The 16690-nt window shown below is 47.3% G+C and overlaps 1 protein-coding gene across 4 annotated transcripts in view; it reads left to right on the top strand.

Annotated features, from left to right (window-relative positions):
• Positions 1-16041, top strand: part of SLC14A1 (solute carrier family 14 member 1 (Kidd blood group)) — a 137513-nt gene extending 121472 nt beyond the window's left edge. For all 4 annotated transcript variants that reach the window (XM_034642538.1, XM_011223498.3, XM_019798448.2 and 1 more), the window contains 6 exons: positions 1603-1731; positions 3468-3660; positions 6783-6930; positions 7114-7248; positions 12868-12917; positions 13997-16041. In XM_034642538.1, the coding sequence (XP_034498429.1) occupies positions 1603-1731; positions 3468-3660; positions 6783-6930; positions 7114-7248; positions 12868-12917; positions 13997-14173 (832 nt within the window). In that variant the 3' untranslated portion in view covers positions 14174-16041. The remainder of the gene's footprint in view (positions 1-1602; positions 1732-3467; positions 3661-6782; positions 6931-7113; positions 7249-12867; positions 12918-13996) is intronic.
• Positions 16042-16690: the final 649 nt, after the last annotated feature.

Raw genomic sequence — 16690 nt, forward strand, 5'->3', positions numbered from 1 at the left:
GGGGGTGGGGGAATGGGATAGACTGGTGATGGGTAGTAAGGAGGGCACGTATTGCATGGTGCACTGGGTGTTATACGCAACTAATGAAGCATCGAACTTTACATCGGAATCCGGGGATGTACTGTATGGTGACTAACATAATATAATAAAAAATCATTAAAAAAAAAAAAGAAGCGTTGGCGTGTCTTCTGAACTATGTGTTGCGTTAAAAATAGCACGTACTTTGTAAATTGATCTGTCATTGAGGAAGTGACAAGCGGACTCGCACCATGAGATTAGACAGCTCCTGACTTCCTAGTGTCGTCGGGGAGGCTGCTGGTTTTGTAGGAGTCCAGGGTCAACATGTGAGCACCAGTGGGTGGTCATTACACAACTCAGCTCTTGTACCATTTACTGTAAATTACCTAAGGAGCTTCTCAGAGACAGAATGCGAAAATGTTCTACTTTCCCATCAGGTCCAAAGGGCCTGATTTGCTCTGCATAGGTTAGGTTACATCCTTTTCCAATGCACATCAGGAAACAGTGCCTCCAGTTTGGACGGTGGTCCAGGATTGTGCCATATTCAATATCCCTTCACTCTTTTGTTCCAGTGGAAAATGACCCATTTTCCTTATCAGGTATTATTTAGAAGGCAAGCCATATTTACATGTGTTGGTTTTCAAATCTCTTTTACTTTCCTCCGTCCTAAAGGACCGCATTAAAATAGCAGTCCTGTTTTAAGTGAATACACATCTTGTGTTGTTTTAACTATGGCATTCCACAACTTGCAGACGTGCCATCAAAACAACGGCCGTCAAGCATTAAATCGGCAAGTCCCTTGTTGCAAAGATGCGTCTTTGCCTAGCTGTCCACTGTCCTCATGTACATTCCCAAATTCTAGAAGAGAGTATCACTTCCAGGGTTAAACCAGCAAAAATCCCATCATTTCCTACATGTCCCAAAAGATGAGTTAAGGAAGACAATAGGCAACCTTCAGAAGTGAGGTTAAATGCTGAGAAGCAAAAAGGAACCCAAGAATGAATCGGGTGTTAAATACGCACAAAGATGGAACGCTCTGCCCAGGAGAAGTAACTGTTTTTCTTTGCAATAACTTGGAAATGTGTATTTGGAGGCCGCAAAATGGAAGCACAGGAAAATGAACATGTATGCTAAGTTGGAAGATCCATGTTTTTAAGGTCACTAACACTACGAAAGTGAGTTTACAGTTGGACAATCTTACATCTCTCACCAAGTTTCATGGAGGAGCTCTGTTCACATCAAAGGCCCCTAGTGACAAAGAAGAAGCAACTTTCTGAAGGAAAGGCTACAGGACGCAAACAAGCACCTCGCTCATTTCCCTTTCTGCCCCTGGCTGCTGGGATCCTGTCTTGCTAGGACACCTCCGTGGGGGGTTGTTTTAGATGCACGTTTGTGTTTTATCCTTATCTATGTATATTTCTTTTTTTTCACGATTTTAATAGTGTTGGCTTTTACAGCCTTTGAAATACATTTCTAAATCTCATTTTTTAATGTGAATATGATCTGAAAGTTACAAGTATCATTTACGTGCAAGTCCAGTCAACGTCCACCCCGATGTGTCCGCGCTGTGCCTCTCCCCCGCAGGTCGGCGATCGCCGCGGGACTCCAGGGTTACAATGCCACGCTGCTGGGAATCCTCATGGCTGTCTTTTCAGACAAGGGCAACTATTTCTGGTGGCTGTTATTCCCTGTGTCTGCTATGTCCATGACTTGGTAAGTTGCACCTGGTTTTCAAAATGCCTTTAAAAATAAAATGTATGGGGGGAGGAGGGAATGGGGAGTTACTGTTTAATGGATACAGAGTTTCAGTTTTGCAAGATGAAAAATGTTCCAGGAATGAACGGCAGTGATGGTTATACAACAAAGCAAAAGAACTGAATGCAAGTGAACTGCAGACTTTAAAATGGTTAAAATGTCAATTTTATGCCACATATGTATAACAATTTTTAGAAAAATGATTTTTTAAATTAGAGTCAGGTTATGTCTCTTGGAAACAGGAAGCATCAAACACACCGATGCATGTGACCCTTAACACACACCTCGTCCCCCCCATCCCCCAAGATCCTGATGTAATTAGTCTGGGGTGTTGCCAGGGCACTGAGAGTTTTAAAGGCTCCCAGGGGTTTCTAAAGTACAACCAAATTTGAGAACCACGCCCTCCATCAGTGGTCCTCAAGCGTGGTGTGCAGAGCTTGTGAAAACACAGCCTGCTGCTCCCCTCCCCAGGCCTCCTGATTCAGTCCGTCTGGGATGGGGATGAAGTCTAAGAATTTGCATTTCTAACTAGTTCCCAGGTGATGGGGCTGATCCAGGGGCTACAGTTTGAGAACCACCGTATGTGCCTACACGAACTCTCCTTACCCACCTGCCACTGCTGCCTTCAAAGAATTTCTTTACTGAATTCAATTCCTTTTTTTTTTAACCCTAAATCCTTCAAATACGTTCCTTAAGTCCTTTTTGTTTGTTTTTTGGAAGCATACGTTTCCTTCTTACTGTGGCACATTTGGAATATAAAGCACGAGTATCCACACGAAGGAGTAGTGTAGCCCACCCTGGGTAGTGTCTACAGGGCCACCCACCCTGGCACCCACAGACAGTCTGCGGGCAGAGCCTATCTGTGCAGGAAGTAATTTCCGACCATTTCTGAAGAACAGGCTCAAGGAAAGGAGGTGGGTCACGTGCAGGGACTCCCACACCCCCCCCAAAATCTGGAGTTCTGACCTTAGTGATGGGCCAACAAGTGAGAGCACAAAAGGGGCGCAGAGACTATCTAATTTAATCTAATCTAATCCAGTCCCCCAGGTTACAGACAAGGAAATGGAGGAGGAGTTCCTTGCCAAAGGTCACACAGTTCACCAACTGCTCCTGACTTAAAGCGGCTCCTCCCCTCCCCTTCCCACCCCGAGTTTAAGATCTTTTTCCTCCAGCCCACACCACCTTACATCCTCCCTTGGATAATTGTTTCTTTTTTTCAAAAACAGATATACTAAAGACTCATGAAGATGATATAGAAATTCAAGATGGTGGTTGCCTCTGGTGGGGAGGGAGGGGCTTAGGATCAAGTAGGTCACACAGGGGGCTCTGTGTGGATAGTGTTTTACTTCATGTCTGAAATACTTCAAAAATATTTCTAAAACCTAGATTTCATAAGTCTCTGTGAGCAACCAGAGTATAATTTTTCAAAAGCCAAATAAGCTAAGAGTTGATTTTTGACTTAATGTAAGAATTATTCTCTGACAGGATTTATTCCACATGTGTTTGGTTTTTTGTTTCAGTTTGGTTTTTTGGTTTTCTTTCTTTGTCCCCCTGTGAAAAGTTTGCTGAAACAACAGCACGTTAGCATTTTGCCCATGAAACAAAGCCTCTCCTCAGTATAGAGATTCAGTTTGTCAACTGACTTGTCACATGCGTGTTCTTCTGTTCTGTTCTGTGGTTGTTGTTGTTATTAGTCCAGTTTTCTCAAGCACGTTGAACTCCTTGTTCTGCAAATGGGACCTCCCCGTCTTCACTCTGCCCTTCAACATGGCGTTGTCAATGTACCTATCAGCCACAGGACATTACAATCCATTCTTCCCAAGCAAATTGTTCAGACCCATAACCGCGGTTCCCAATGTCACCTGGCCTGACCTCAGTGCCCTGCAGGTAAGATACACTGTCTTCTCGCATTCCTTCCTGACTCTGGAAGACACTCAGTGTCCTCTGGCTTAATCGTTCTTGGGCATCAGAGCGTGACGGAGACTCGGCTTGCTGTCTTCCTCTTGCCCCCTAAACCATGTGCTCTACTCCGAAGCTTTGGGCTCTAAGGGTTTGTTTATTATTATTATTGATGTATAGTTAACATACAGTGTTGTATTAGTTTCAGGTGTACAATATAATGTTTCAACAATTCTATACATTACTCAGTGCTCATCAAGACACATGTGCTCTTAGAGGCGCCTGGGTGGCACAGTCGTTAAGCGTCTGCCTTTGGCTCAGGGCGTGATCCCAGCGTTATGGGATCGAGCCCCACATCAGGCTCCTCTGCTATGGAGCCTGCTTCATCCTCTCCCACTCCCCCTGCTTGTGTTCCCTCTCTCGCTGGCTGTCTCTATCTCTGTCAAATAAATAAATAAAATCTTTAAAAAAAAAAAAAGACACATGTACTCTTAGTCCCCTTCACCTACTTTCCCCATCCCCCCACCCATCTCCCTCTGGTAACCACCAGTTTGTTCTCTGTAGTTAAAGGTCTGGTTTTTTATCTCTTTTTTTCTTTTTTCTAAAGGGTTTTTTTAAATGACTGCTCAATGCAAAGTTTCCCCCTCTTTTCTTAAAATCCAGTCGAGAGTATAGCTCCTTTGGAAATCAAAGACTCTGTTTCAAACTTGCCTCTTCTTTGGGTGGATGGGATGGAGGCCAGCCCTTGAGGAAGGGCCTCCAGCCTGGAGTTAAGGCCTCCATGACCCGCCTCCTCTGATCGAAAGAACTGGCAGCTTACTATTAGGTCTCATTAAAGAACCTCTCTATTCTGCTTTTTCTTTTGGTAGATCTCAAAGAATATATACAATAATTCATGGTTCTCGAGCTTTGGTAGCCATCAGAATCATTGTTTTTAAATACCAATACAAGCTCCATCTAAGACTCCCCAGATCATAATCTCTGGGGATGGAGCCGAGGAACCTGTGTCAACAAGCTGCCCAAATAATACTGATGTGGGCCAGGGCTTGAGAACCACTATCCTGGATGTATTGTATGTATCTCTTTACAGGTGTGCATAGAGGGAGTCACCATTTTTGGAAACCCGCTTAACCTAAATCACATTCCAGCTCTTCCTGTGATGTTTATTTAATTATTTAATAACTCTGTTGACAGGTTCTTGACTAAGAGAGCACTTAAAATCAGAGGAAAACAGACAAACAAAAAGCACATATTTGATGTGCAAAAGGCTGGCTTTCCTGCTATCAGGTCACAAACCCCATTTTGCTGTCCTCTTTTGAGCCATCAAAACCTGTGAGGAGCTCAGACAGGCTTTTCTTTACATTCTTGCCCAGAAAATAAATGGGAGCATTTGGGAATAACTTAGAAAATCAAATGCTTATTTGAGCTACCCACGAAAAATAGTATTATAGTGTTAATTGATCTATCTAAAACTGACTTGACCAATATAGTAGCTCTTAGCCCCATGTGGCTATTTTAATTTAAATGTGAAATTCATTACAATGAAATAAAATTAAAACTTCAGTTTCTTAGCCTCACCAGCCACACTTCAGGTGCTCAGTAGCCACCTATGGAATATTCCACCACCGTGGAAGTTCTGCGGGACGGAGCTGATCTGCGGAAGTGGGGTCTTGTTCTTCTCACTCTGAGCTACCAGCCCAACGTCGGCACCCTCCCTTCCCATCTCCCCGCCTCCCTGGCTACCTGAGGGATAGTTCTGCCGTCAGTTCTGCCTATGCAGTCTTTGCCCGTGTCAAGTTCCCTGGTCTAGACAAACAGGAAATGAACTTGTGTAGACCTGAAGATCCACTGTGAGCTGGAAGAATCAGGGTCCCTCTCAGGATAGACTCAACCTCACAGTATGCCCTGTGCTCTGTGCAGGGACCGGAGCAGCGTTTGGAAGCCCGTGTTAGATCCCACCTGACCTGTGGGGGGAGAGGGCAGTTCTTCGTGCCAAACAGGGTCCCCCATAGCAGAGTCACTGCCTCCTCAAGGTCCCTCAAAAGGTGTGCATATGACATGGGGCAAAGAAGGCATCTTTCAGTAAATGGACTTGGTCACAAAGGAACCTGAGTGGCTAATTATGCCTCTCCCAGTCGACCAGAAGTGCCATTATAAAGAATTATCATTTGCTAGCTTAAATCGAACCCTGAACCTTCCCGAAAACTGCCATTCTGTGAGTGCATTAGCTGAAGTCGGGCCTCAGCCAGAAAGTAGAATTGTGACATTCACATGTCAGTTTGTGTTTTGTGGACTAACTGGCAGTTGTTGGTAAATGGAAGAAGCCAAGGATATTCTGGTTCAAATTATTACATGTTCTCGTTAAGTATAAATAGGGTCCTGATTCGTGAACTTGCCGGTAATTGCTTCTGAATTGTGGATATGATAACCCAACTCTGGGTCTCTGGCCTCAACAACCCAATTGCACGGGAGTAATAATACTTCCGTTGACCCTGGTGTGCATTGACGTGTTAGCCGGAGAACTGACGGACAGTTAAGAGGAACAGAAATGTCACTTGCGGTCCCCGCCGTCCTCACTGGGAGACACGGTAGATCCTCGCCGTGGGAGGTGGGGGCCAGTGAGACCACCTGGGAGCCTATCAGCAACCAAAGCCAAGTGTCCATGCAGGCAGGGGAGCCCCTGAGTAAAAGGGAATTCTTTTTTTTTTTTTAAGATGATTTATTTGACAGAGGGAGAGAGCAAAGTGGGCAGAGCGGTAGACAGAGGGAGAAGCAGGCTCCCCACTGAGCAGGGAGCCCAATCCCAGGACTCTGGGATCATGACCTGAGCCAAAGGTATGCCCTTAACCAACTGAGCCTCCCAGGTGCCCCAGTAAAGAGGAATTCTAAGAAGGCACGCTCAGCATTCGCCAGGGAAGGGCTGGTGTATCTCTCGGGCTACAGCAGAACGAGATTTCTCTGTCAAGAGAAAGAGACTTTTAAAAATCAGTTAACACTGACCTCGAAAGATGAGATGGGCTAACTCTAACATTACATTGTATGTGCTTGGGGGGTCCTGCAGCTTTCTGCCCAGTTGTGTTAATGACTTCATTTTCCAAATCGCTTTGTAGTTACTGAAATCGCTGCCTGTGGGTGTTGGCCAGATCTACGGCTGTGATAACCCGTGGACGGGCGGCATTTTCCTGTGCGCCCTTCTGCTCTCCTCCCCACTCCTGTGCCTGCATGCTGCCATGGGATCGCTACTGGGCATAGCGGCAGGTGAGCAGAAGCCAAGCAGTTCTGCGCTGCCCGCCTCCCCCTCAGCTGTCTTCCATATTCCAGACTTTCTTAAGGGCTCTGCTTCCAAGGGACCAATGGGAGTAGCTTCCCCCACCCCCGGCCTCCTTCCAGAGCGTCCTGCCTTTGGTCCCCAGCTCTGACCCCACCTGTCTTACCTCGTAGGACTCAGTGTTTCGGCGCCATTCGAGAACATCTACCTTGGACTCTGGGGTTTCAACAGCTCTCTGGCCTGCATTGCAATTGGAGGAATGTTCATGGCTCTCACCTGGCAAACCCACATCCTGGCTCTTGCCTGTGGTGAGTGTACCGTGCATCGGAGGGAGGGTTGCTCATAACTATGGGATCAGTCCACACTGTACAAAGGGAATGGGTGACACCGGGGCTGGGGTTCCAGTGTGGGCCCCCGGCTATCTGCATGTGTGAGCAGGACAAGGGGCATCCCCTCCCTGGGAGGGTTAAACTCTGCTGTGCCCTCCTCATTGGCTGTCGTGAGGACAGGAGAGCCTGTTAAGCCGTGTTAACCATTTTGCCATATGCGTATATTGGGGGTGGGGTAGAAACGTGACTTGTCCTATTTCTTCATATTAATTGTTTGACCCAAGAAACTAAAATGAAATGACTCAGGCTAGATACAGAGCCATTCCTCCTGCTGAGTCAGGCAGGACTACACGTGGCCCTTTGGAATCACATGAATCCAGCTGTTCTCACACTTCAGGGAGTGTCAGAATCACCTGGAAGGCTTGTTAAAGCACAGATGTCTGCCCGCAAGCCCCCCATCCCGTTCAAGGTAGGGGAGGAGTTGGCATTTCTAACAAGGGCCAGATGGTGGTGATGCCTCTGCTCTGCGGACCACATTTTCCGAACCACTGTGTTCATCCCTTCTGACCCCGGTATTCCAGCCAGACTCAGCCTGTCAGAGCTGGAAGAGGTTCTGGAGATCTCCACTCCACCCCCCTCACTTTACTATTGGGGTTCTGAGGCCAGAGAGGTAAAGTGATGTGCTGAAGGGCATCCAGTCCGTTAGGGTAAATGCAAGCCTGAAATCCACATTTGCTAACAACCTCTCAAATTACACCCACTTCACCACTCTGCTTCCCAGTGGCAGCATTCAGGCCTTTAGGTAAAAACAGAGCTCAAGTGATTTAGATTTGAAAAGCTAATGGATTTCTCAAGCCCTTGTAAAGAGGAGGCTTAGTCACCCAGAGCCTCTGGCATTCCTAATCCAATACAAAGTAAAAGTATTTAAAATAATCTGTTGTGTGTAAGGAATGACCTGCGCTAGGGCATATGCGGGGGGAGGAATGTGGAATGTGAAGAAATTATTCCTAACCTAATAGAAATATTTGTCTAGAGTCAGTTTATCACCAGAGGAATCAATCCAAGTCATGGAAGCCACTATTACTATGGCTGATCACGGGCTTACACACACACAATGGAATACTACTCAGCCATAAAAAAGAATGAAATCTTGCAACTTGCACCAACACGGGTGGACCTTGAGGGTATTATGTTAAGGGAAATAAGTCAAACAGAGAAAGACAAATACCGTATGATTGCACTTCCATGTGGAATCTAAAAAACAAACAAAACAAAGCAAAACCCAGACTCATAAGTACAGAGAACAGATTGGTGGTTGCCAGAGGGGAGGAGGGCAAGGGGGTGCAAATGGGTAAAGGGAAGTAAAAATTTTCAGTCATAAAATAAATAAGCCATGGGGCTGTCATATACCGCATGAGAAATATGGTCAATACTGTTGTATTAATTTTGCGTGTGTGGCAGATGGTGACAAGACTTTACCGAGCTGAGCAGTTCACGCTGTAGACAAGGGTGGAATCACTAGGCCGTACACCTGAAACTAATATAATATGGTATGTCCATGGTACCTCAATTTAAATAAAAAAATGATAGAGTAGACCGCATGTCAGGCAGGATTTAGAAGGGATTCCTGCACTGGGCAGGAGGCAGGACCAAGGATTTCTAAGGCCTCATTCAACCTGGCTTTTCCGACGCCGTAGCAAGGTGCGCGCATCTCAGCGTGCTGCGGCCGTACCACGCACGGGCCACTGTGCCCATTTCTCTGTAGTACACAGCTGTTTCACTGACTAAGCCTGTCAAAGCTCTTCGCTCATTTCCACACCTTTGTTCACAAGCTTAGGGCAAAGGAGAAGACGGATGATGTGCTCCCTGAGCTAGGCCCGGTTAGAAGCTTTATTGTGAGACTGAGGTTTCAAACCCTTATTCGAGGCGCATACCTTAATGTGTCTGTGTCGGCAGGAGCAGCAAATGCACATTAAACGCTCAAGAAGCAGCCCAGACGGTACTAGGAAGAGCTAGGGGTTAGCGGCATTAGACCCAGAAGCTGCAGAGCACGGACAGCGTTCCGGTCGGGGCGAAGCCAGGTGGGTGGGAGACGCCCACCGGAGACCATATGAATATATTGGTAGTGGAACAAGGACGCGTCTACAGCCCCCAGATTGTCTGGGGGCGCGTCACAGGTCAGAAACATCGAGAAGCACCTCCCAGAAAAGGTGGCTTCTCTGTACGTCCTAAAAACCGAGAGGAGGAAGTCTGGTTGCTGGAGGGGGGGGTCAGGGCCAGCACGGGGACAGTCTGAGCACATCCTTCCAGATCAAGCAGACACTGTTTTGGACACAAGAGCTGTTGATGAGGTCTCGACAGACTGGAAAGGATGAGCCGAAGATGTTTGCAGATGGGTTTCCTCAAAGCAGGAATAGTTTCATTATTTTCTTTGCTATAGGAGTCGTACAGGCTTGTTGTACAAAACTAAAATTCAATAAATACAGAAGAGTATAAGGCAGAAAGTAAAAACATTCCCTCCTACTCCCTTGAGGCAACTTTTTTGCTCCCTCTTACAAGGACACTGTGGTTACGTGGGGTCCGCTTGGATAATTCAGGCCAATCTCCCCATCTCAAGACCTCTAACTTCATCACAGCTGCTAAGCCCCTTCTGCTTTCTAAGCTAACATATTCACAGGTTCTGGGGATTCGAATGGGAACACCTCTGGGGGCCGTGACTCCGCTCCTCACGCCTGCCTTCCTCTGGACAGGTTAGATTTCTTCTCAGGTATAGCGTCACGGTTAAGGCAGTGCTCAGAGTTAGTGGAGAGCCCAGACCCTGGGGCCCAAATCCTAGCTTCGCCAATTTGAATTTCGTAGGTACCGCGTTCACCCCCACAAAGGCCACAGGGATTTCCCCCGCCACAGACCACGTGAGAGAGTGGCTGTTTTGTCCACCCCGGGGTACCGTCTGTCTTCTCCGTCTTTGGACAGAGAGTGTTGCGGCAGACCTCCAGCCCCTCTTGCCAAGCAGGTGTCACATGGAAAATGTCACAGCAAGTTCCAGCTTGCCCACATCACCCTGACCCTGCCAAATGAAAGACCAACTCTGCCAGCCAGCGTGAATAAGTAACAGACATTTATTACAGAGTTGCACTTTCCCCGGTTCCGATGGTGTTATCAGGAAGACGAGCGGGAAACGGATAGCGCCTGGCAGTGCCACCTGCCCTGCCTTGAAACCACAAACGGCCCACCAGGAATGCCTCCATTTTGCTATTTTGTCTGTGCAAACTGGAGACTCATTTTTCTCTCTTTTTATTTATTTTTTTTATTTAGAGATGGGGAGGGGCAGAGGGAGAGAGAGAATCTTAGCAGGCTCCACGCCCAGCGCAATGCCCAAGGCGGGGCTCGATCTCACGACCCCTGAGATCATGGACCTGAGCTGAAATCAAAAGAAGGGAGTTAACTGACTGAGCCACCCAGGTGCCCCAACCTTTTGTCTCTTTTTAATGCTTGGGTTGTCCTAGTAGGACTGGCACACGGTGGTCTGCTGGGATGGACACTGTCTGCTCGGCACTCAGGGCCTTTCCAGAGCACCGTCAGAGTCCTCACCTACACCCCATGGTGTGCAGACTTTCACCCGCTGGGAGGCTTCCCCGGGGTCCCACTCAGCAAGCCTTAACTGATGGGCAGCTACTGTTAGTCCACACTCCTACTGTGGAGAGGAAAGCAGCTTGTCATTGCAGGCCACTTGGAAACAGCATGGCAGGAAGAGACTGGGGCGGCCGCTGTGCCCTCCAAGTGCAACCGTGTGAGACAGAGAGGAATGGCAGCGAGGTCTCAGGTGCTCAGGGGAGTCTCGGAGAAGAGCCGGTACCCAAGAGAGCAGGGCGGAGTGTCCTGGTGCTTACCTGTGGGCAGTGAATATTTGTTGAATGAGTGAGGGACGGAAGGACGGAAGGACGGAAGGAAGGAAGGAAATGGAAAAAAAAGAAAGAAATTATCAAAACCAAACAAAGAATCTCTTCCAACCCAAGCCGCTGCCCACTTGTGCTCAGGGCAGCATTGTGGTCCCCCCACCCCACCCCGGGGACAGGGATGGGTTGACAGCTGCTGTTGTGGAAATACAGGACTGCATTTGAGATTCATCTCCTCCCTGTAAAGTGCACCGTCAAGTTGCCCTTTTACAAACGACAACACTAGATTCCGAAGTTCAGTGATTTGTTGTACAATAAAATGGCAGAGCTGGGGTTTGAAGTTCAGTGATTTGTTGTACAATAAAATGGCAGAGCTGGGGTTTAAAGCGTGGGCTGTTTCCAAGACCAGCCTTTCCGGCTAGCATGAGACAATTCAGATGTGAAAGAATTAGGTACACTGTTGAACAAAAATACCAGGATAAAAAGACCAAAGACTGATGAAAGGCTGGAAGTCTATGGTAAAGTAAATAGGATCAGAGTCCCTCCCCCCACTTCCCGCCCCGCCCCCATGGCAGCTCACGTGACTTCCCCCTGCCCTGGAGGTCTAGATGGTGGGCTTGTCTAACAGAGCCCGTGGGGCCCCGGGCGGTCGGCCATGTAGCCAATGCAGGAAGGTCATTCTGCAGCTTGCCTTTGTGAAACCCGAGCTTCCCTGAGCCTCCCTGAGCCCCCTGTTCAACTGATGATTAGGTCCGTGAGATCTTTGTTTGTGCTGTTTTACTGAAGGTCACACATGGACTCAAATTACCTTTAAGATTCGTGCTCACTCAGGGTGAATAAAAACACAGTATATGAATTCACTGGCCTGTATGCAAATCTTAATGGTATTTGGAACAATGTTATTATGGGGAGAAATCCCAAGTTTGTGGTCAGTTTCTGCTATTTTTCTATTTCTTGATACCATGATTTTTTGTAACTGTGAATTCTAACCATTGATAGGAGACTCCTAGATGCATATATTGTGACTGCACAGAAACCATGCCACCTCAAGAAACATTCATACGTTTCATTTTTTTAAAGATTTTATCTATCTTAGAGATAGCGAGTGGCAGGGAGAGGGGGCAAAGGGAGAGGGAGAGAGAGAATCTCAAGCAGACTCCGTGCCAAGTGTGGAGCCCGCAGCAGGGCTCGATCGCCCAGTCCTGAGATCATGACCTGGGCCAAAATCAAGTGTCAGACGCTTAATGGACTGAGCCACCCAGGCACCCCTATCATTTTAATTCAACGACACTCAGATAAAATAACAGGAAAGTTTATTTGCCATGGAAGGCCTTTTCCTTAGGCATCAGCAATAACAGCAACGAAATAGTAACCACAGAAAATCTCCCTTTATTGAGGACTACTTACTGTGTGCTGAACCCAAGTATTATCTCCTTTCATGATGACACCAACCCCGTGAGAAATTCCTATTACCTCTACTGTGCAGGTGAGGAAATAGAGGCTTAGAATGGAGGCCATTAAGCTTCAAAGTGGTGGGGCCTGGATTTGAACCCAGAGCTGCCAGCTGTAAGCTCGTACTTGTAGCCAGGGTGCTAAGCTAGCTGGTGAAACATGGGAGTTTCCTTTCCAGGAGATTTATAGAAGGTAGTCTTTCTTTTAATGAAAAGTGCACCTGCTAAGCATTGTTGCCCTTTTTTTGTAGCTCTGTTCACTGCCTACCTTGGAGTCAGCCTGTCCCACATGATGGCTGTGGTGAGTTGGCTTTAATCTGGCTTTATCATCAGCGTGACTGATCCGTCTTCAGGGATGTGGAACGCTCCTGAGGTCCCGCTGGGTGGCGTCCCTACTTTCCCATCTCCTGGACTGGCCTGTTGCACACACCTTCTAATATCATCATAAATTTTAGTCCAAACTATAAACACCGGGCTTGCTAAAAAAAAAAATACCAGATTACATAATTTAAAGAAGTGAAAGTTAGGTCGTACAACTTATTTGTGAAGTTCATACTCTAACTCTGAGTGTCAGGGAACCGACTTTAGAACACCTTCTACCTGAACGGAAAGCCAGCACCATGTAGTGGGTGAGAAATCAGGAAAGGGAGGAAAAGGATAATTGGCTACAGACCCAGATGGTTTCGGTTTTGTTTTTAATTGAGCCATTCGTTTTTCATACCCCTTGTCTTTTTTTAAACTCCCTGTCAGTCGTAAGGTGTCTTCAGACCCATGTCCTAGCTGAATTATTTAATAGGCAAAATCATGGGCTGTTTAGTGCCTCCTGCCGCTCTTTCTCCTTCCTTTTTGGCCTTGTGTTGCCCTTGACCTTCTCCTTCAGGACTGCCTGAGTTGCCAAGAACAGCCCCAAGAAATGACCTCCCCCCAAAGAGCTTAGAGTCTGTTTAGGAACTGCAAGAAGAGGAAGGAAAGCCAGGAGAGTCCAAGGCTAGCCTGGGTGGAAATCAGGAGGAGGGAGGTCACCGTGGGCCGAACGAATCAAAGACGGCCCTGTGGGTGTGGTGAGGGATCGGGAGCCCCTGGTGGCTTGCAGGGTGACACCCCTGGGAGCCCAGGGTCATCTTCACACATGTGGTGTAGGATGAGAGGGAGGGAAAGTGTGCAAGGTGGACGTGCAACAGACCACCTAAGGCACGACGGTGATGTTTTACCTGCTAAATGCAGCCTGGCTGGGGTCTCAGACTTGGTCTCGGGGGGCGGGGGCACAGTCCGCATCAGCGCCCCAGGGTCGCATCCCCGGGGCTGAATGAGACTGGGAGGAAGGGCGGGGCTCTGTGGCAGCATCTCAAAGGAGCCTGTGGCCTGTCTCTTCCTCTTCAGGCGGGATTGCCGGCCTGCACCTGGCCCTTCTGTCTGGGCACACTGCTGTTCCTCCTGCTGACCACGGAAAATGCCAACGTCTACAGGATGCCTCTCAGCAAGGTCACTTATCCTGAAGAAAACCGCATCTTCTTCCTCCAGGCCAAGAAAAAAAGGATGGTTGAAAGCCCTTTGTGAGGGCACCCCCACCCACGCGGCCAAGGTCCCAAGAGGGGCCTGGCTGACCGCCCCAGGTGACCCCCAGGGTCTCAGCAAACTGCTGTTTTTCACTGGTAACAACGTCCACACTAACCCATTGGCAATCTGTTCTTAGGCTCATTTTTGTGGCTTTCTGTTAAACTCCAGGAACATCCCCAAACATGCGAGAGACACGTCCAGATGGTCTGCCCTGGTGGGGCGTTGGTGCTAGACATGTAATCTATTTACAAATGCAAATGCTCCAACAGAAAGGAGGCATGAGACCAGAGCTCGTTATTTATTGAGACTCTTGGTGTCTGGTTGGCTACATGACGTTCACAGTATTAAAAATGAAGCTCTACAAACCAACTACGCCTTCAGCGAACGGAATTCATGGTCACAAAATCAAAGTCAACCCAGAATTCTCCGATAAGCGGCTTGACGGGTTTAAAATGAATACACGTTACGAGGGGCAGCTGTGGTGCCCCCGGCTTATTCTCCAGCTGCTGGGCGGAAGGGCCTGGATGCTGTCCTGTGTGTGTGTGACATTCTCCTGCAGGAGATGGTTGATTCTTTCCAGGCTCACACAGCCGTAGGAGGGAGGAAGGGACCTTATCAGTCAAAATTATTCTGTAGTGTTGTTTTTCTTAAACATCGCAAAGGATGTTTTAGATAAAGTTTATGATCTTTCTCATGAGAATAGATTTGTTTAAGGTAAAATAAGAGAGGTTCCTGGCTTCACCAGTCCCTAGATATTAAAGAAAAGTTACATTTTTATACAATACCCGGCATAGCTATTTTTCCCTTAATCCCCAAGTTGATTTCATAAATGCCAGGAATGCAGAGAGCCATGTCATCAACCTCAAGTCCCTTTAAAACCACATTTGTAACTCATCTGAGGATGTCTTGTATCTATCAAGACTGAAAGTGAAGTCAGATTGGTTCTGGGTGCTTGGAAGTTGTTGAGCTTCTTACTTTAAAAAAAAATTCATAATTTTCTGCAGGCTCAAAATGTGCTCACTCAGAAACCTGACAAGAAATACCAGTAAAGGGTTCTCCTCTTTTTCCTTGTTGTAAATTTGAAGTTATCAGTCCTATAAACATTCTATAACCAAACATGCATAGGACGCCGTGGAAAGTTCCACTCACTACCTTCTCCTTCAGTCTGTATCAATTCAGTATTTTGGAGGGATTCAAAAAGAGAAACCGTGGAAGCCTAAAGGATTTTTCCCCTTGGGGTTTGCGGTGCTCAGTGCAAAATACACAGTTTGCTGCCTGAATAAACAGAAGGGAAGGAAACCTACCAATATCTCGGGGAGGAGTCCACTTCTTCCTTTTCTCAGGAACACAAACATTGTTCCAATTTAACAACCCTGTAACTAAAGCCTTTTGAAACCCTGACTTTGCAACTGTCACAGAGTCATGGGCATTCCTGCGGAAAACCCAAATTTTCATTGTTCGAACGGAAATCTCCCTTGTGAGGGAATCTGTGAAATAAGATTTGGGAGGGGGGTGGAGGGGAAAGGACAAAAGCAAGCAGAAGCAAAGATAACCAAGAGTGAAGCACGTGGGCCGTGGCTGAGTGGACCCGAGCCTGTAACGTGTCTTCGGGCCCATCTTCACGAGGAGCTCTGGAGTGTTCTCCGTGCCTTTTCCTGGTGTGCTCACACAGGGGCGTAAATGGGAACACTCGGAAGCCTTGTACATTGTCTACTTTAAATGCTATTAATTTTCTCACACTATTTTTGTTACTAAGTATTATTCTGAAATGAAGTATTTTGTTAGTTTTCTTAGGGATCACTTGTATTCTTTCCTGTTGTCTGTATAACCAGTTTCCAATGAAGAAGGTGAACAAGATTATACTCACAGCTCAGTTTTGTGTAAATTTTGTTTAAAAGTCACATATGCCTTTTATAGCTCTCGTGGATGTTAGCAATCACATGCGTTTGTGTGTATTGCTTAGACGTGCTTATGTTTTGATGTGCTGGTGCCCTTATTCCTTTCTTATACTTGGTAACAGCTCCAGATGGGTAGTTGAGCAAACCCTGTTCAAGTCAGAGGTATGGACCCATCCCTGTGGGCCTCCTGTCCACCTCGCATTGTTCTCCCAGCTCAGGGATGAGAATGGATTACTTAGGGCAGTCATGGATGTTCAGAGCACACTCCTAACGCTTTGAGGTGAATATCCAGGCAGCTTTCATGCATGCCGTACAGGCCCCGGGCACCCCCTGCCCCCCAGGACTGAGGCTGGGCACACGTCAGCGTTCTGGGAGGAGCTGCTTCTCAGAACGTTACCCTGAAGGCGAAGCCTCACCACGCTCCTCTCTGCTCCCTGAAGCACTTCTCTCCCACCTCCCCTCCTCCATGGCAGGCATGTTTGAAAGAAAACATGGTAAGAATGGAAACTCACTCCAAGTTTCAAAAGCAACCCAAACAAGAAATAAGAGAAGGCCACAGTGGATTGGCCCCCTTGGAGCGCCCTCCGTCAAAACAAAAGCTCTCCACGGGGCGCCTGGG

This window comes from Ailuropoda melanoleuca, chromosome 14 (assembly GCF_002007445.2).
Source record: "Ailuropoda melanoleuca isolate Jingjing chromosome 14, ASM200744v2, whole genome shotgun sequence".
NCBI classification, from domain to species: domain Eukaryota; kingdom Metazoa; phylum Chordata; class Mammalia; order Carnivora; family Ursidae; genus Ailuropoda; species Ailuropoda melanoleuca.